Below are 22375 nucleotides of genomic sequence, written 5' to 3'. Positions count from 1 at the left end.
TTTTAAGAGTTCATATATAGGATTTATGTAGTTTTTTAAATTCCACGACCGTGACTTCGCCCCGAATAAATATCAAACGCGGTCATCGAGTAATTCCTTCGCGAAGGCTACCTCCGCGATGATTCATAAAATGGTTAGCGATCTTCCCTTCCCCCTCATCGGCAATTACTACAAGTTCATTGTATGCAGAAATCTTGAGGATCCCTGTGATGTCTTCGGAGCGAGAAATCATCGGACGGAGCGTGATGCGTTATAGTAATGAGAAAATGAATGCGCCGTTGGATAATGCAAAAATTGTTCGGCTCCATTGTCTTCGATAATTATTTTTGCGTGGAATTTTCCGCGGGTAGCTGACAAGAAGATTGCATCGAAGGTCGAAAATCTTCTCGCGTAAATCTCACGTCGCGTCGGAAAATGAGAATGTTTGTGTAATGTAATTATTATTGATTACGTCGCGATATACATCTTCATTATTTTTTTTTTTTCTACAATTTTGAAGAATCATATTTTAGCTGTCTAACTTATTATTATATTTTTTAATTATAGAAAATTTATTTTTCCACATTCAACATGTGTTATAAATTTGTTAGGGTCAAAATTGACAGCAAAAATGACAAGGCAAAATTTCCGGAAATGACATAAGCGAAATGCTTTCACACCCGAAATAATAACACGGATATAAATTTTAATTTAATCCGACAGTGGAAATAAATCTGAATGGCAATACAAAGACTTGTAAACGAAGGAAGGGAGACGAGGAACGAGTACAAGGGCCAAATAAATAGGACCGCTTTAAGACTCGTCTGACGTTAAACTTGAACGTACTGTGTTTCGCAAAATTGAAAATTCATCGTAAACAGACAAACCGATCCGCTTTTCTGACCATTCTCATAAAACATGCTCGAGCTCTTCGTTGTAGATGCCTTTCTTCGAAACAACCTGTATAAGATAATATTTCGTGCAAATGTAGCAGTAAAAAATAATACGAGTTTTATTTCGCATTCAATATCTTTTCGTGCGCGAGGTAATTTTGTTTCTCGGTAATAAAGCAAACTCATACGAATCGCACACCCTACGCTTCCGATAATTCCCGGCGATGTTGACGAATAACATCACGAAACCGATAATATTAATTTGACAACGTGCATTTCAATTAATTGCAATCTTAATTTTGGACAAATTGAATATTTATCCAACTATCAGATCTATTAATATCAGATTAAAGATATATAGATTGCTGTCAGTCTTACAAGATTATTACATAAGACTTTATTTTTAATTAAATTAAAAAATTATAAATCTTATAAAAATTATTTTAAAAAATGCAAGATTATTATTTTAGAGAATTAAAGAGAAATAAATGAATTAAATAGTAAATTAAACAGAAAATTTAATATAGACAAATCAAGTAATAAATGATATTATATAATACATATAGAGTACTTTCCGTTGCTATTTTTAGTTGGCAAATATTTGAACATTGTTATGATTCCAAAGTTTTTTATAGTATAGTAGATAGGCGCAGTTATTTTTGTGTCATTTTTGTGCGTATCTTATCGCCGTTGTAAAAAAAGTCAACATCGTATTTTTACATACAGCCCCATAATAAGTACATCTAATTTTATGGCAGTAATATTACTTGTGAAAATACACTCGGGACACCTTGATCTTTCTAGCCGATCTTCATTGCTACGCGGCATTGCGTTTCCTAATTAAATGGTTTGATCTCCCTCCATCTCGTACGTAATACACGCACGCGCGTGCTAGCGGCGGGTTGCATACGGCATGTGTTGCTGCATTGCACTGACGTTGATTTGCTTATGCAGGTGCTCGAAGAGTCGGACACGTCATCGGAGATAAGCTGCAGGAAGGACGCTCTTAATCTTGAAAACGGCGACTTCAAGACCTCCATCGAGAAAGCGATCACGAAGCTACCGAGGATACAACACTTGGTGAGAAACTAACGAACGCATATTTAATGCGACAGAGATCACTTTGTATGACAACTTGTCTGACGCATTTAATTACCTGCGAATGATCTGATTCATCTGAGCCTTGCGTCAAGAAATTGAATTGACATAAATCATTTTTCACATGTCAATGTTAGATATTAATTTTACTTGCGTTTTTTAATTTAATTAATTGTTGTCTCTGCTTTTAATTTGAAGATGTAATTTAATTTGCATTAATTTTTTAATCTTTTAATCTAATAGTATTATTTAAAAAAATTTTTTAATTTAAGTAAGTATCATATTTGCATATTACACAATAGATTTGTGTCGTACATTTCACATGTATAGGAAAGTCACTGCGTAGAAATACGTCAGTAGAAATCTCCGGCAATCTATTTTTCTAATATATGTTCAAGAAAGTTTACGACCATAACGAGATGTTAATTTCCGAGTACGTGTCGGACGTTTAGTTTCGTGCATATCAATTAGTAGTTTAGTTAGTTATTCTGAGACAATTTTAAACTGCTATTCAATCCTCGTTTTGCGTGCGATTTTCTGCGCAGTGTCACGAAGCTGAGAAATCGTCTCCACCGGCTCAAGAATCCAGATGGGAGTTTCCTAGAGATAAGCTTAGGTTACAGACAGTTCTCGGACAAGGAAACTTCGGTCAGGTGAGGAGATATTATTTTCTGCGGCACATTCCGGCGTGAAAGTAAACAACGAAATGAAAAATAAGCCTGTAATTTGTGACTGTCGGATAGATTTTATGAAATATCTGAGGTAGATTCACACGGGAATATAATCTTCGGGATAAGTTTAGCAGCTTCTCTTCCTTCGGTATTTATTTTAAAGTGATTTTATTTGTTTGTGTGCTCGAAGAAATTTGCGTTTTTTATAATAGCATTGTATTTGTGAAATATGATAATAGACAGCGTACTGTAAATATAATCGAATTAATTATACAAAATCGATAGTGAGAGAAAAAACTCGGAAACATATAATTTATTGTGGTAGATTTTTTTCTAATAAATTAATGATAAAAAAGGCTCGATAATTGGTACGATTGTTTCGATAATTACTATATAATATTTTTCAATATTGCGTTTATAAATATTATATCGCTAATAACATTAAGCGCGCACATTAGAAATAATATATCTAATTTATTAATGATAAATTACTGGCCCACACTATTTCGATAGCGATTACTATTATCTAGATTAAATGCATTTGGAATAAAACATTTTAAAAGAATTAACTTTAAATTCGATTTAATTTTTTTAAGAGAAACAAAAACTTTTCTGATTTAGTAGAAACATAGTAATTATATGTGTATGTCTGTGCATTTTGATATTAGGTGTGGAAAGCCGAAGCCGATGACTTGACAGGCCATCAAGGCACAACTCGACTAGTCGCAGTGAAAACCATCAAGGAAGGCGCTTCCGATCGTGAAAAGGAAGACTTGGATCGAGAACTTGAAATTATGAAACAATTAGGCAGTCATCCGAATGTCGTAACACTTTTGGGTTGCTGCACCGAGGAAGGTGAGTTTAATAAATCCATTAAACGCGTGCATTATTAGATAAAATCCAACCCAGCACATGTATCTTACATTTCATCTCTTTTCAATGAAATTACTTCTACCTTGATTTTTATTCGCTGATTATGCATGCGATATATGACATAATTAACCCTCAAACTGAACACGTGGATCTCTTGTGTTCGTGCCATTTTTATATAAAATATCCATGTTTCCAAATCTTGATCTAACAAATAACAAAAATATAGTATTTAAAAATATTTTTTCTTTAACTCTACTACATAAACTTTTAGTTTAAACTTAAAAGAAGATGTGTAAACTTTTTGAGAATTTTTTAAGTAATAATTTTTTAAGTAATTTTAGAGTACAAAAATTAACTCGGACTCCAGTTACTCACGCGTTCAGGATTACGCTGTCAAAAAAACGTGTTCAGTTTGAGGGTTAACCGAAAGGTAGCATGGGACATCATATGGTATTTTTGGTACAATCGACGGCGTGACACGAATCGGGTAATTTCTCATGGTAACGTATCCGCGCGCACGTCTTTATTTCAATTTGCATCGACAGCGCGTAATCGGCGCTGCACCTGCAGCTGTCCGGTGAATCTTCCTCATTATCGTCACTTATCTTCGACCTTGGGTGTCGCGCGCACGAAAGCCTTGACAGCGTAAACTTTATAAAAACTGATGGCGTTTTAACTGCCGGCACTTCTCTCTCGAATACACGGATCGTCGGTGTATGGTAATTAAGTAATCAAGCCACCGGCCGAGACGAGGGAGAGAGAGAGAGAGAGAGAGAGAGAGGGAGAGAGAGACAGAACCGCGAATGTAACTCTTCCATTGCGCGTTTCGTGATATTTCTAGCCATTTGCGTTTTAATCGAAATTCATGCGGCGATTTACTCAGATTTTCGCGAACAACATATTCCTTAGTTACGATGCCAGTCGAAATGAAACGATATAACTCTCGATCACGTTCTCGCTCGATATACGCGTGATTCAGTGTAATATTTTATTACGTGCCTAAAACGTCTCGTAAAAAATATGTTATCGCTTGAACTGCATGTTTACGTCGGAAATAATTTACCTTGACAAAATGATTTTCCGTCTGTCTTATATATTGTTGAATCGTTTGTTTTTATATTTTAAATGCTTGCGTAAGAACATAGTTTCGCGATAACGATTAAACGATTAGCATAAAAATATTTATCTTTACTGTGATTGTTCGCTTAGACAATGAATTCTTGTGATAATTACATGGGAATTGTTTTGTTTTGTAGGAAGATTTATGCGTTTTATCGTAGCCGTAATAGATAATTACAGTTAACTTCCCCAAGCTTGACAGCCACAAATTAAACAATCACGTAAACAATTTATGTATCCTAACTCTTCGGCATTAAAAATCAGAATTGTGTGTTTCTCTCAATATCTTTTTATTTTATGCACACACAGGTGCAAGATGTGAATAAATAAATTAACATTTTTTATTCGGAATTCATTTTCCTGTTGATGACATGGCATAGTTGCCTTTTTCGTTGCGCATAAGCTTGTGCAAAAATATCATCGATTACATCAATTTGCAAATAAAAGTATGATCGACGGACGGTCCTGTTGTTTCATTGTACCGTGATTGATTAAAAACTACTGCATCCTGCTTTATAACGTAGGATCGAATAATTCAAGGTTCTTGATGCACCGCGCCTTCATTATTGAAAGCGAATGCGCAACGAATTGGCAAGTAATTTTTGTGCGGGTAATTGCACCAGTAAAATTACTCTTTTAAGGATCACGAAAAATTGCGAGAGGAAATTTATTATGTCTTTTTAGAACGATCAGCAATATTATAAGAAAGGTATTTTATGCACAGGAAATAATTTATATTATTTATAAACAATGTTGAAAGTTTTATCAGATGTCATGTTTAATTCCATATTTCTATTTATAAAGAATATAAAATTATATATTTCAATATTCATAGAATTTTTTTATTTAAGAACATAATTATTTTCTAAAAACTTTGTGACATAACTGTTTTCTTTTTTTCTTGTATGTATTCTTTTTTATTTTTCAAATTTGAGAAGTGGTGAATATAAAAAATACATCGTCGTAAATTAATGAAACTGATTCGACACATTTCGCGCGATATTCTCGTGGCAAACAAATTTACGGTAGAGACATCAAAAATTTGCTCGGGCAATCTGGTATGCATCGAGATGGACTACAAACGGAGTAGAGCTATTATACATCTTTCCTTTCACGCTGTTTGATATCGTCGTTCGCATCTTTCGTATAAATTTCCATACGCATCCCAGCAACGCGCTTCTTCGCGATATAATATGTTTATTAAGTCGGTATCCTCGCGAGACAATCGTTCCATTTGTGCTTCAAAGGAGAGAAAGAATTAAATAAAAAAAAGAAGCGACGATTGCAATCTAAATACATAATTGACTTTCATTTATGCGCGACGACTAAATGATGTTATCTTTCGTCTCGATTAAAATAAAATAACATCACGTTCTATTATTATTTATTTTTATTAATGATAGAAACGTTCTATTGAGAATTTAATCATTTTAATAGATATTAAATATTTTTCATTAAATTTTAATAGGTATTTAATATCATTTTAATAGATTGTTTTTTTAGCAGAAGATTATATACAAAAAAATTTCTATAAATGAGAATTCTTACATTTTAATAAAATGAAATTGAATAAATTAAAACTCATCTATAAAGCATGAAATACTGAGAGACAAACGCAATGAAGGATTATTTGCTGAAAACGATTGTTCGCGAGGGAAACTGATGAAAAATAAACTGGGATAGAAATTGGATTCGCAATAATTCTCTATTAAATTTCATTCATTGTCCTAAATATCATTGATTGTGATAAAAGTTGATGATTACGGCGAGATCTTCAGAGGTGTGTCTGCAACTTTCGGGCATCGCTGACGCATTTTAAGGAGTGGGACTCTTAAACCTTCTTCAGCTCTGCTTTCATACAATAGAACGCGAAAAGTTCCTGGCGGCCCACACGCGAGACGGGCAACCGCAAGAAATTTACGACATTTAAATTTTGGCTTCACTGCCGTTATCATTTGCGGTCGTGTTCAAATTTCTTCCTGGTAACGTTCGTCAAAGCCAGAAAGCCAGTCTTTTGAGCGTTTTACGATCGCCGTTTCGACTATAATAAAACTCACGTTCAACAGTCATTTCGGTCACTAAGAGAATTATTAGCGGCTGGAGAACCGAAAAATCAAAATTACAAATTCGAATTTTTATACACGACATATTAAAAAGCAATCTTATGTTTCGAAATATATAAATATTTAATCAATAGTATTTTTTCAATGTATTATACGCGTTAAAAAATATACATTTCAAATATTTTCTTGATAAAGATAATTTCGAGATTGCTAAACGGTTTTTTTCGTAAAAAAAAATTCTCTCGGGGTAATAAAAATGATTCGCGTCTAATAAAAGTATGGCTTCCTCTTATTTGGCCGTATTCCGTTTTTTCTCTTTGCCGTTAATCGAGTTTCGACTTATTTATCTGCTTTCACAGACGCGGCAACGTATATATGAAATAGGACTGACATTAAGGAGCGGCATTCTTTAAAATCTGCGACCCCGGGAACGCGATGTTTTCTTTTTTGATATAAATTTTTCACGCAGATAACGCTTCGTAGTTTAAATGCTTTTCGTTTTATGACGATACTTTGCGTTGAATTCTTAATATTCTTCTTTTTATTTAGAGAATAAAATTGCCAAAACGTTTGATAGAATTAATTATTTCTATATCATATCTTATAGTTTTAAAATCGTCGATTTAAATGAAGATCTTTTAGTGCGTTATAATTTTCTTACAATCCGCCGTCTTTCTTTCCCGAAGAAGATCTTCAATTTGCATATGACGTACATAAGATGAGAAAAAGATTCTAATCCGAAAGGACATCTTAATTCTCGTTCTTCGTCCTTTCAAAGCTTCGAGCGAATATATTCTTATTCTCTTCTTGTTTTTATCGCTGCTTGACATGTTATTTCTACGCACGTCTACCATTATTGTAGGTGCAAAATATGATTTACATAAAAGCAAGAATGGTACCAACTCGAGTATCACCGTCGCATACTTATATTGTTTTGCATTCGTTACGGCTATTGTAACACACACGTGCCATATCCATCGACATAGGCGTGGATTCGCGATTTTTGCACGAAAAAGTACAATGTAGAATTAGTGCAAATTTAATGCATATACTATAATGAATTCTCAATATATCACACGTCGATGAAAAAAATAGATTTCGAGCATTTTTCTCTCAAAAATAAATTATTTTGTTTTATATAAGATTATCTTTTAATTTCATTTTTAATTGCAATTTTCTAAATTAACATCTAAATTATATTAATAATATATTAATAATAAAAATGTTAAGAATAATATTCTTTTTATTATTAAAAATAATTAAAAATAAAAAAAAAATAAAAAATAATTAAATATAAAAAAAAAATAAAAAAACGATAATTATATATGATCACAAATAAACGTAAAATTGCGATAGAAATTCTGTAAAATTCGCTTTTAATAGTAATCTTATATGCATTTTTTTAAATTTTCTGAACAAATTATTACCTTGTGCAGGAATATCAGATACGAGTAGTAGCGATCTTCTTCGTCGGTTATAATTAATAGTTATTACACCAATATTTTTGTATTAGCGAAGATAGCATGGCGTGGTAATAGGAAACAGCTATTTCACTACAATATTACAAAGTTAAATTGCTAATAAACAGTTAAACGCACGGTTTAATATACACGCGAAACAGGCGCTATAAACATTATGTCATGTTTAATTCACTTTGAAAAACATATTAACGTCTGAAATTAATCCGGACACGAGGAGCGTGTACCACTTGGCGAACAAGAATTATTAGAGGGTAGCGATGTTGACCTAGCACGAGAGTTGCGATGGCAATGCGCCGACAAAAGTGGCTCCATAAGTTACAATCAAGTTGACATTACTCGAACGAGAACTCTTTCAAGTAAATTACTTTGAACGTTGCACATTTCTTTTCACAATCTCTCCATACAATTTTTTAATCACTTATGTGCTTCTTGATTTATATTTGATGGCATGTAAATTTAATTTATATAATTAAATAAATTCTATATAAATATATAATTTAAATGATACGTCTCTTATTATATTTTGAGAATTTTACTTAAACAATTAATGCGTGATATGTACAAGATTCAGCATCATTAATTATAAAAATTTATGTATGTAATCACAGGAATTCACGTTCATAATTCTCAAACATATTATTTATATATTTATTAATCCTTGGAGAAATATCAGAAAGAGAGAGAGAGAGAGAGAGAGAGAGAGAGAGAGAGAGAGAGAGAGAGAGAGAGAGAAAGAAATACCATTATCTACGCACGACAATATTTCCCGTTTGCTGAAATGCAACGAAGCGTGCTTCAAATGGTAAATTGCCATTCAAACGCCAATCCATGTGTACTCATTACAGAAATATGTACTATGTAATACTATACGCACGTTGTTTTTTAAAGCTCGTATTACTCATTTAAATTTCCAGCTTGTACGATAAATTAATCTTATTAAATAAGATTTATTCTTTAGAAACGGGTTGTGTGAATAAGATTTATCCTTCGCTGATTGAAATTTTATTTTATGCGAAACGCAGTAGCGATACGCTCCAACGTGCCTTTCCATGAATAAATATAAACAATACAGCGCATGATTTCCGATTACAGAGCCTCATTATCTTATACTGGAGTACGTCATGTACGGCAAGTTGCTCGCGTATCTGCGTGATCACCGCACGAGGCAATACTTCTACAACTTTAGCGAGGATTCAGCAGCCTTGACATCCAGAGATCTCACGGTTTTTGGATATTGTGTGGCCAGAGGCATGGAGTATCTCGCATCGAAGAAGGTACGGAATGTTTTTTTATGCGTGTGTTCAGGGTAATTCCCATAAACAATAAAGTTCAACGAGATTTAACTGGTTCTCTAAAGACAAAATTACAAAGTAAGCCTTGTTGATGCTATGGGAACTGCTGATCAATTTTAACATTTATATGTCCTGTATTTATGGACAGAAGGCAAAAACCTATTTCTCACATTCATGCGTTCACATGGAATAGATAATATCTTTTTGTTTTCTTTTTTATTTTTTTCGTGCACGCACAACACACTATCGAGAAAAAAAATGCGATTAAATGAAAAGAAACAAATTGCAATAAATCTCGATACCACATTTAGTCTTGATAAAATAAATGGTGCTTTGACTCGATATTGACATTTTCAACATAAAAGCACGATACTGCGTATACTCTCTTTTTGTGTTTTTCTACTTTCATGATTTTACATAAATTAAAAATATATTTTTAATTATAAAAATTGTACCATTTTGATATATAATTTTCACAATTATTTTTCATAGAAAATACATTTTTTATTATACTTATTGTTAGATGAATGTAAAATTTTACCACTAATAGAAATCTCGCGTAATTCTATTGCTAGCACTAAATTTCTTTGATTGATAACTTTTTTTTGTTTCATAATTTATAAGTTGTGCCTAATTTTACTGAATAATTACATAATTATCAGAAAATTCATAAACAATATTTTTTGCGAAAATTTTTGTTAGTAAAAGTGATGTCACATAAGAATAACGTATTTCCTGTCTTATCGATTATTATCACATCGGTAAACCGGTAACAGGTTTTGATGGCATTATGTTGTTCCTCTCGATAAACAAGATCGCTAGGACGTTGATGTTATATCATTAATTATTTCTTCTTCATTATGCACGGTCAACACGTTTACGTATAAGCTAAAAATCTACAAGGTCTCGATATAATTAATTGTCGTTCATCTTGAGAAGAAAAAAATATCTTTTCACTACACAACGTGTTATACAAAACAATAAAATCTTACATTATTATGCCAATACATTCTAACAGTCCTTGATGACGCGAGATCGTCGATGTGCAATAGGGCGCTAATTAATTTTTCTTTATTACGCACGGCTTATTTATGTATCGAAGAACCTCCAGGTTTCTCGACTCAACTAATTATCGTCTTGCCGCAGGAGAAAAAGTCGCTTCAAGACCGACCACTTGGCGGTCTTCGCAATTCCCTTGCTTTCTTTCTTTTCGGTGACATGTGTGCGCTTCGATACATACTTACCGCCAAAAGGACAGGACGGGATTGTTGAACACGAGAAGAAAGGAATCGCCATAAATTTTGGCGCGACACCTCGAGGATCGATGCGCCTCGGTCGTTTAAAGTGTTTAGATGGAGGCCCCTCGTTAATCTTCACGCGATTAACGAGGGCCCGCCGTAAAAGCGATATCGGGTGACCGATTAATCCTTTAGATGTCACCCTAAACTCGTCGAGGAATAAGTTTGGGTATATATTTACGCGAAAATAGATTTATATATATGTATATAGCACTCTGCGAGAAGACGTCGAATATTTGAGTTTTGATGCATTTTGAGGAAATTTAGATTAGAAAAAACTTTTGATGCCTTACAATTGAAACAAAAGAAATGTCTTCCATAAATTGTAATAATAAAACGAGTTTGCATTTATTTTTCAACTTAATATGTTTAATATATTTTTAGTATATTTAATAATATTGTTATAATTAAATATCTTGTTTGGAACTTGTTTCTGTATTATTTTAATAACTTTGTCATTTATACTTATATTTTAACTCGAGATTTCCTGTAAGAATATACATCGTAATTTCTTAAACTACATACATTTATTGCTTGCGAGATCGATACACGATATCGCTACTTATATTTGACAACTTTTATGGTATGAATAATTTTATTTGTATTTATATTATATGGTGAATATAATTTTTGTCTTGTACAAGTTAATAATATAGAATAATGAAATGTGATTAGTGAAATTATAGTTGACGTTAACATATATATAAAAATACAGAGTTATAGCATCTCAGCAATTGAATTGTCTCGGCGCGAGATATTATTTTTCTTGCTATTGCGGAAGAAATAATTTTGCACGATACATTTGCGACGAACAAGACATTTGCGATTTCGAGGAATTTGATAGAATTAGCTTTAGCACAATTTTGAAGCAATTGTCTATTTTGATTTGAGAGAGAAACTAAAGTCTCTTCATATCTCTTGATATATAAAAAAAAAATTGATAGAAAACGTGGCATAATTATTTTTCATTTACAACACTTTGTAGAAAGAAAGTCTTTCAAGGATATCTAATTTTCTGTGGAAGGCCACAGAGAACATCGACTGCTCGACAAATAACCCGCTAATGATGTTTAATCTCAAACATTTTCGCACAGTCGTAAAACTTCTACCGCGGCATTTGTTGAAGGATCGTTCTCGCTTGGAGATTTGTGTCACTAGGCAAAGATTGAGTTTTATCTTTCGTAAAAAACGAGTTTGGAAATATTTGTTCAGTTTCTTCATCCGACTCGAGAGCAATAAACCGTTCTCAAGGATATATTTTAACAATATCTAGATTTTACATGATCTTACGTTCACATAATTTCCTTGAGAATTTGGAATGGAATATTAAATTAGAATTAAAATATTAAAGTGGAATATGGAAAATTTTAATTACTTGTACGTCATTAAAGAAATATAATATTTAAATTATAAATTTGCTATATTTTTTCTTTTTCTTTTATATATATATATATATTTTGCCCACTTTTATATACACATGAATATTAACTAATCGTACTAATAATTTTTTTAAAATTAATCGCTGATAAAAAAATAAAATTAAATGATATACATTTAATATTTTTCTGTTTACATGTAGATGATTTACAAGTTATGCATCTTTTTGATAATATGATAATCAATTGAATATGTGTTTCTTAAAAATATATTTGGGATGTAATAATAAACAGCTGCACAATAAACAGAAATAAACATAATGTCGCGCAATGGAATGTTTATCATGATATAAGCACAGTAATGTTTTTCGATATCCAATCAATATTTTGCGTAAACAGTCGAGACGAAAGTTTCACGCAGTCGACGTGTCAATTTATTCCGCTCGATCACGCATCATCGATTAAAACGAAAAATCTGGATGCACGAAGTAAATATTTCTTTGTTTCTCTGTGGTTCTTTAGAGCAGCTTATCGGTTTTTTCATGAAAAAGAAGAAGAAGGAAATTTGCGCAGAATCTGTAAAAGACGCGTATTCGAAAGACGCCAATCTAAACAATAAGTAGAATATACCTGATGATTAATGGCAATTAAAGGAATAAAGAAGCAAAACTTCTCTTATAAGCGCTCGATCAAATGTCGAATTACCAGTTTCCGTTGTATAATGGCTTCTAGAAAACAAAAATTAACCTCTCGGCTTTTAATAGACAATTACACACAGACGTGCGGGCTAAATGATAGTGCACGTATGTACCAGCTGCGGATGTGCGTGGATGCATTCTGGATGCGCCTCTGCATTTAAATTGAATGCGGCAGGCGCAGCTGATGCGGCTCGATGTTTCGTAACATTGCGTTTGCATCATTCAGTCGTTGCGTGTAATAATTATTATTTAGATCTTTTTTCTTCGTGGTTTGCTGTTTACCGAAAATTTCGTTTGACCAAAAAAGTATATGGGTTAATTAATATATAATTAATAATAATGATGGCTATGCACAATCATAACACAAAATGTACAAATATCATAATTAATGTGGTTAAACTACAAAGTATCTGAACGATTTTACATTTGAATTGTTTCTTATATTTAACGACTAAGCACACACAGATGTTCCTTGCAGCTGTCATTATATACACGTGATCGCCTGTCAACGAAATTTATATTCCCGTTTGTTTTTATTCTTCTCAGAAATCCTTATTTTCCAGTAGTATTTGCGTATATACATATATGTACATTGACGGATTGACATTACTAGATTTATTGGGTCCAACGAGTATCTGGCTCGTGTTACTGAAATAATATTTGCACGCTGGTTCGTTTCATGACGTCGAATCCCGTTTCGTCGCGCATGAGCTTGGATTCAAGGCTAGGTTTTTCAAACAACTTGTCGTGTCCAAGTAGCGAGTACTCGTAATATCGCGTTGTAATTTCCTGTCAGATATTAAGCAATCGCAATCCCGTAATGGAACACGCATCTCTCGAGCGCCGGTTGTTCATTTATGACTTTGTTCTTTTTTTTGTGTACAGATCATTCACCGTGACCTCGCCGCCCGAAATGTCCTCGTGGATCACAACAAGTTGTGCAAGATCGCCGACTTCGGCATGTCGAGGTTCGCCAACGAGGATGGCGAAGTGATCGAGACCAGGCACGGGAGGAACGCCTTGCCGATCCGATGGATGGCTCCCGAATCGTTGATCTATTCTCTTTTCACGACAAAGACCGACGTATGGAGCTTTGGGATTCTGATGTGGGAAATCGTCACTCTAGGTAGGTAATCTGTTTGGTTTTCGAGTACGGTAGCTTGTTGCCGGAATAAATATTATTGACGTCCGAGAGTCCGTTTGTTGTCTTGCTGTTATTTGATATGAAAATAAAGATACACGTTCGCGGACGTGTTTATGCTTTTATTAGCATCTGTGCATAAATGTTGCAAAACAGATGCTAAGAACGACATAGCCGATGCAGTTTTATTAATTACTATAGCAATGTCTTTTCACCATTCCATTTATTAAATACATATGTATATATTTTGCCTAACTTTTTAATTGATAGATTAGGGAAGCACGTGTGCGACCGAGATATATTAAAAATATTATTACAAATTATTATTGTATATTTTTATAACACGGGTTTTTTCTATCGATATGGCAAATAAAAATTTGACGCACATAAAAATGCCGCGTATTATTTATGGATCAGTTTGTATCTTGTTAGAACAATGTACGTCCAATCGATGATTATACCATCTTGTACTCTCTCTTCAGGTTCGACACCATACCCGGATATGACGGCGCGGGAAGTCATGCGGAACGTACACAACGGTTATCGTCTGGAAAGGCCTTCGCACTGTCGAAGTGAACTCTTCAGGGTGATATCCCGATGTTGGCACGCCGATCCTGACCGCAGGCCAGAATTCCAGACCCTACGCAGGGATCTCGCTCAGCTGCTGGAGGACAACATGAACGGACACTACGTGGACCTCGAGAGTTTTGCTTCCGAGTGCACTGACTGAAATAGAAAAAGAAAAAAATCGGATACGTTAGATTAAGCAAATTCTGAGAAATCTACTCTTATTTTTGACTTGTAAAATGTATTAAAATTGAATATGAAATGTATTTGTATGGTTGGTACGTGAAATAATCGAAATAAATTTAGGAGAAAATTTTATACTACTAGTTGAGGAATGACGGATAAAATATCAGTCAAATTAAATTGAATAATGAGTTAAATTGAATGATTCATCGACATGCACATGAGAATAAGAAATGGCATTCCGTCTAATAAATTTCTAAATTCGTCCAGTGTGTTTGTACGAGTCTCCATGTCGCTATACAATGTAAAATATCACGATGCGACACGTAATATGTGATGTATTTGAAATGAATCTTTCTCTAGATACGTTTACGATACATTGAAACACATATAATTAATGATGCGATTTTCCTCTGGCTAAAGCACAAGCAGGACGTAGAATGTAAAACACTATAACACGCGTGATGCTGTGATAAATGACGAAAATAAAAAAAAAAAATACATAATTAAGATACTAAAGCGCAACAGAATTTATAAAGACCGCAAGGTGTGTAAGTATTTCATTTAATTATAGTATTGCGTAAATAGTATCCTTAATTAGTTACACGACGCGCCATTTGTCAGTTGTTCGACATATTTGCATCTTTTTAATTTTATTTATAAGTGAAAAGTGTTCTATTGAACTGAAATAATCAGTGCACATATATATTCACATGCACTCTGAAGAATTGTGCTAATATTCAATATAAATTATTTTCCAATCTAATGATAAGGAAAAAATTCGTAAAATGAAAGAATCGTAAAATAATAGATATTATTTTTTTTATGTCTGACCTGCCTTAATACTTATTTATTTTATTAATAATCGCGATTATTTATTTTAAAATGTACAAAGAAGAACACAACTTACAGAAAAACTTAATTCTTTTCATTATATTTTGAAAACACAACGAGACAAAACTTTGCGTCGTAACATTTGTATATATTGTATTCCTCGCGTTATATATATATATATATATGTATTACGTAGATATATGAATACAAGCATTATATATATTAAACATAAAAAAGAGCTCTCATTTAAATAATAAAAATTAAATTATTGAAAGGCTGTGGAGAACAAGGAAGTAAGTCAAAACAAAGCAAAATATAATCAAGTGTTACAAAAATATGTAATTCGACAAACCAAGCTTTTATAAGAAATTTTGAACTTTTCTGTACTTTCTTCTATTTCTACATCTGACGTATTGCCTCATACAACGGTTTTATCCTCAGATATTCCCTTTTCTCGCTTATAAATACTTTTCTGCGTCTTCTAGCGTAATTAGTTTGTTATGAGTTTATGAATCTAAGTCTACATCAGATTCTTTATTTAAATATTTCACAATTATTGGTTCCATCTTATTCTTCTTTTCGAGGTATTTATTAATCCAGATTCTGTATTAATAAATATTTCAAAAAGAAGGATAAAATTGAACCATTATTTGTGAAATGTTTAAATAAAGAATCTGATGTAGACTTAGATTCATTAATTCATAACGAACTAAGAAGTCGCAGAAAAGTTTATAAACGAGAAAAGGGAAAACATTATATGAGGCAGCAGTAAAGCAGTGTGTAGATGAACAGCTCTACAGGAAATCAGATGCAGAAATAAAAGAAATTGCAGAAAAGTTCAAAATTTCTTATGATGTTTAAAAAAAAAGAAATATACAAACGTGTGGATGGAGAGAAATATCAATATGACATAAAAATAGGAAAACACAGATTTAATTTTTCGCTGATTCAATTTTACTTTTGCTTCATTTGCCGTATCTAACACGTTTTTTGTCACTTTTATACCTTGATTTGCCGAATTACATATTTTTGTAATACTTGATTATGTTTTGCTTTGTTTTGACTTACTTCCTTGCTCTCTACAGTCTTTCGATAATTTAATTTTTGTTATTATATATATTCACCGGAAATCAAAAAGGATGTCGAACCACATCATATCGTTGTAACACTGTAACAAGAATTATCACTATTAATAATCGTTGTTAAAGGTATATATATATCTTATGTTTCCAATCGCGCCCAGCGCGTTTATTCTTAATCATTCTAGTCTTTCGCGACGCGTTCTGGGGCTGCGATTGGTTATGGATTATATCGCACGCCATTATTTTTATTCTCCGCTTCGATGAACGGTGCGAATTCGCTCAAAAAGTTGCGATACCAGCGATATATAAAAAAAATATATCGCAGTCGCTTTCGCAGAAAACCGATTAAAGCCCCACTACTGTCAGTTGATTATTTTATTAGGTATTTTTATCTTACTGTCTCTTCTTCACGACATCGTTTCTGTTCTTTGAAATGACTCGTCTGTCGTTATTATCACTCAAGACAATCGTTTTCAAGTATATTTCAAGCGTTATTTTCGCGAAAAAATGATTGCGAGCAACAACACTGTATGTAGACTCGATTGTAATAAGAACTTTTGTCAGTAAACGTTGTGAGAAAATTTCAACCGTATGTTTTATTGATTAAATTGAATTTATATGGAAGAGTTATAATAGGAGAGGGAGTATATAATAACAATACTCGTTTTAAAACATGATAAAAGCATAATATAAATCATCACGTACGCGTATATATCTTTTGACTATCTTCCGTCTTTTGTAAAATGTTTAAAAAACAGATAACCTTGAAAATTGATGAAAAATAACAGCATAAATTATGACAAAATCGCTATCGCATATACATACCGCACGTTAATTATCTCAGTATAAGAAATATTCGCGAAAGATCGTAAATTTTATGACATGAATAATATGAGTTGTCAAGAAAATTGTTATAATGGTTTTATATTCAGATGTCGAATTCAGAAAATATTTATAAAAAAAAAAAAAAAAAAGAATCTTCAGGATTTTCTCAGAGTCATCCTGGACGCGCGTGAAAAGTGTTTGTTTTTTTCTTTTAATTAGAAGGCGGGGTTTGCGCAGTTGCTTTTGATCCTCATGATTTATGAAATCGCGTGTCTGCAACAGACGTCGCAAATTTACTGCAACGGGAATATAGATTTATACATGCGCTGGACGAGATAAAGGTGCGGTATGCAAATACGTCCGCTGCGTTTTGTCAAATTCCGCGAATTAAAAGGCGATGGAGATTTACAGATGCTACTACACAATACTCGGAAGGAAGTCAAAGGGATCAAATTTCCGATCAGGATATTAATCGCGTGCTGATGATTCTGACAACAAGGTACATTTAATAAAATTAATTGAGATCTTGTCATTATTTAATAATACATGACGAAAGCGATGCGCTAGAAAGAGGTAATTACATAATAATGATAGTATTAGAAAACAAATTTTTAAGAATTTTATAAAGTTTTAATCTGTTATAAATTTTAAAAGGCGAGTACATTACGTGAATTATTTGTCCTAAAACATTTTATTTGTTTAATGATCAGAATTGTCTGTTGAAACTATGCAAAACTATAGAACTAATAAATAAAAAAATAGAAAGGAACTCTTAATAATTTATAAGTGATACAATTTATATACATTTTCATACACTTTCAAAGTATTTCTATGTGCACGTAATTAAATTAATCATGCCATTGATTATGTTTATAATTGCGATTATAATACAGATTGCACATACTGTAGAATTTTAGCAACTATAACAAAATTTTATATTTTATTTAGTTAACAAGTAGCGGTCCCGATTTTCAAATTTACATGCCTCGAGATTGTAAATATATCAACTCGCTTTCATTAATATTTCATGATAAGGCATGCACAGATGTGAATGCACTTATCCGTTCCTGTCTTCGCCCTTCGGAGCTCGTGGTATAAAATAATAAGTGCGGCGTATGTCTCAGACTGTAGATCGTTACCGTAAATTGGATCGCATTCCTGAAATCTCGGAATAACCGTAAAACGTTCTAGACTTGTTTATGGCGAATTCCCTTCGCCCGGTGACGTGGCGACAAAGACGCCTTATTTCTAAGGGGTTATTAAACTTTAGCTAAATTTGACACTTTTTCCAAAAGTATTATAGCATTTACATAAATTTACATTTAACGATAAATAACGTACATAATATGATATATACATATATTTACAAGATAAGACGATAATATATGTATATTTAGAAAAAGAAACAAAGGATTGAAAAAGACAAATAAAAATATATAAAAAGAGAGAAGAGAGAAAACGGAGAAAGTGATTGCTATAATTTTACAAATTTATTTATTTATAGAAAGTCTATCATTTTGTTACAACACACAAAAAAGTTATAAGCCATTAGATCAAAGATATAATTTGCACAAGTTATAATTTTTTAATAGCAAAAGAACAAGAACTACAAACATTATGATAAAATAAAGATTCGATAATTTTACACACGACATTTACTTGGAACATTTTTATATCAAGGAAGTGAGATCAAAAGCTCACTGACCTTTCTGAATGATACTTTCCTGATATATTCTTGCGGTTAACATCAACCGATGAGGATGTCCTAAACTAATTATTGCACACTTTCGAAAGTACAATTAGACGAAACTTACATCGATATTGATCGACGTGATTAAAATGATCGATCTTTTAATATGATAGCAATAAGTATAAATTACAATCTTACGGGGCTCTCTTCTCTTATTTTATACGGCACATGATGATTTTAAGTTAAGAAATTCTACATTAATTATTTATAAATATAACGGAAGTTTATCAAAAGAATAGTAAGATAGGCTTGTATTAAAATGAACCAATTAAAAATCTAAAGTATTTTATTCATCATTTCTATTTATTGTATTTGCTTATATTTATGTTTCTATTTCTTATACTATTATTTACAGACTTGCTGAACTTTCTCTATCCTTGATCCCTGATTCTTTACAATTGTCTCGAGTGATAATAAACTGAATAAATCAATTCACAGAGATCACGCTCAATTTCATAAAGGTCACGATGTACGCAGGCGGTCGCGGCAGAAATGTCAACGTTCGGCTATCTTTAGCGAAAGACTTTCGCCGCAGAATCTTCTCGCAGAGCTTTATAGTAGTAATAATTCTCGTGTGTGCGCTCCTTTCTAATCTGCAGAAGTTAAGAATCGAAGCGCGATCAAAGAAAGATCCGAGAGAACAACCCGCGTTCCACTTTCATTCATAACGCCGCCCAACATCCTCCCCACCTTCTCATCTTATTTCTTTTTATTTCTTTTTTATTCAAAGATGTCTATCTCACGTAGTCTTTTAGAAATCGAGCGTCAGAAAAGCCATACGTTCCTCTATGCGTGCTGATTCATAATTTCTTCCTTTTCCACTACAAGTCGTTAGAATATTAAGAGATTTAAAGTACGAGATTGAATTATGAAGATGAGCGATTATCTGTGTTCCACTTTAATTTATACAATGTTACAGTGTTTTATTTATACAATATTTTATTTGAAATTTTCAAAAGTGTCTTGTAAAGAAATATCTTAAAAATTTTTAAACTTGAGAGGGCAAAATTTAAAAAATCTCTTTTACAAAAAATAAAATATATTATTAAATTATATAATACTTTATTGTATCTTATTATGTTAACAATTTCTGCTTAATATTTTACAGGACGATTACTCCTGGAACAGATATCGACTTGACGTTCTAATCCACCAATTTATAAACGTAAGGATACGCGACCTACATTCTCTGACTTGTTTCTTCTAGCCGGTTTTATCTGTCCGCGATTCGGACATGAATCCGGAAAGGAAAGAACCACATGATCGGCTTCTCGAAAGATTTGACGAAGCGACGAAAAATAAGAAAGAATAAACCTGTTTTTAGAGTGGAACTAGCACTACTACACGCGAGAGTAGTTTAGCTAATCATTTATCTCTACTGCACATTCATATTTTGCAAAAAGAGCCGTGCAAATAAGTTATTTTGTAGATATTTACAGCGAAATAAAATCTGTGCAAATAATTTTTTTTAATTAATATCTATTTCTTTAATTGTAAGTTATTTTTATAGGATATAAGAAATTTGTTTAGAAATATTTTATCTCGTTTTTACTATTTCTTATGTTCAGCTTGGCATCCGAATTTATGTTATTACGGTTTCTTACGATTTAAAGCGTTTATCCTATTCATTCAGACGATAACATCGGTTCATGTAATTCGCGATTTAATGGCAATTTACAGATCGACAGAAGATTCCTGGCGTACATTGATCTGCTATTTATCGATCGCCTTATAAAGAGATCCGCCGAAGAAAGCCGCCAAAGGTATTTACAAACGATACGAAATTGTTAGGCTTAGACGGGTGTAATTTTTTAATTAACTTTAAATAGCATTGTAATGAACGGAGCAAAAACTTGATTTGATATTTATATTATATGACATTTAGCTTGCTGCCTTAAAAGATTTTTACTGTCAACCGCGATTTTCTTTTTTACATCGCAGCCTATCCTTCAAAAATGGTTTAATTACCATTCTTCTATTCGATTAATTCAATTCTCTCTCGAGAGTATATATCATTTAATTGTTAAAGCACAATGGCGATCTCCAATTTTCATTATATACGATTGACTATAAGACACTCTCTAAGACCTCATTTTCCAAAGCGCGAAATGTCCTTTACTCCGTGATATTCATCCTCTCACTAAAGTAGGTTAATGGTAATTCTTAATATCAACGGAAATTAGCAGCGCGTTTTACTCGCGACAACTACTCTCCGCGAAACAATTTAGCCGCGTACCAAATCAACATTACTTTCATGATAGCACATCGTACGTTGCGCGAATAGCATTAGCATGTCGCTGAAACGGAAACGCGCCATTCGTTCGCGTGTAACATGAAAAACGCCGCTTTCGCCCTTTCCGTCATCATCAAGCAGCTGTTATTAGAAACGGAGTCTTTGATGTGAGAGGAGAGAGATAAGAAATAAATTTCAAGTGGAGCAAAGTTACGGTATATATTTTGGATACGGAGCGTATTATTATTTTCGCTTTTGTGAAAAGAAAAAAAGAAAGTCACTCACGCAAGAGGTCTTAGGTCGCATATGTTTAATAACCGTTATTTCTATGCTAAATTACTCGTCCCGAACAAAAGCAGAAGTGATTTTGAAGAATCCCCGTTCTCAAGAAATGAAACAATGTATACGACATGCGTATATAATATGCGAATTACAAAGCTCTAAGATAATGTGTAACATTTGTAGATAAGTAGACAAGAGAATCATATTTATAATGTCAAGCATTTAATTTTGGTTAATGCTGATTTGTGAAAGAGAAAGGCGTTCTGCAAATGACTCTTAAATGACACGCATTAATTAAAGAGATGCGTGTAACATATTTAAGTTCTCTCTTGAAAGCGCATAAGCAGTTTCACAAAAATTAAGAAATTCATATTATTATAAAAAGCGACATAATATCATAATGAATGCGAAATATAATTAACGTGAGAAAGTATTTTTATACGACTCGTGTCTATATCTCAGCGTGTTTTTATACTTTTGATATTTCGAAATGCATATCACATATGCAGAATAACACTTTCGCCGTTATTTTTGCACAGATATTACATAGATAACTGGATATTACAGTGCTTAGTACACTTTCCAAGCAATCTCAGGTGAGTTAATCTGAGGTGAGAAAGTTTGCGAGTGTGTGTGT

At 32.7% G+C, this 22375-nt stretch overlaps 1 protein-coding gene across 3 annotated transcripts in view; it reads left to right on the top strand.

The window, feature by feature from the left end:
• Nucleotides 1–17235, top strand: part of LOC140674872 (uncharacterized) — a 168282-nt gene extending 151047 nt beyond the window's left edge. For all 3 annotated transcript variants that reach the window (XM_072908761.1, XM_072908763.1, XM_072908762.1), the window contains 6 exons: nt 1827–1952; nt 2516–2623; nt 3310–3496; nt 9270–9451; nt 13727–13967; nt 14465–17235. In XM_072908761.1, the coding sequence (XP_072764862.1) occupies nt 1827–1952; nt 2516–2623; nt 3310–3496; nt 9270–9451; nt 13727–13967; nt 14465–14712 (1092 nt within the window). In that variant the 3' untranslated portion in view covers nt 14713–17235. The remainder of the gene's footprint in view (nt 1–1826; nt 1953–2515; nt 2624–3309; nt 3497–9269; nt 9452–13726; nt 13968–14464) is intronic.
• The last annotated feature ends 5140 nt before the right edge of the window (nt 17236–22375 follow it).

This window comes from Anoplolepis gracilipes, chromosome 16, assembly GCF_047496725.1.
Source record: "Anoplolepis gracilipes chromosome 16, ASM4749672v1, whole genome shotgun sequence".
NCBI classification, from domain to species: domain Eukaryota; kingdom Metazoa; phylum Arthropoda; class Insecta; order Hymenoptera; family Formicidae; genus Anoplolepis; species Anoplolepis gracilipes.
The sequence above is the reverse complement of the archived record's forward strand: the minus strand, read 5'-3'. Positions and strand labels throughout refer to the sequence as shown.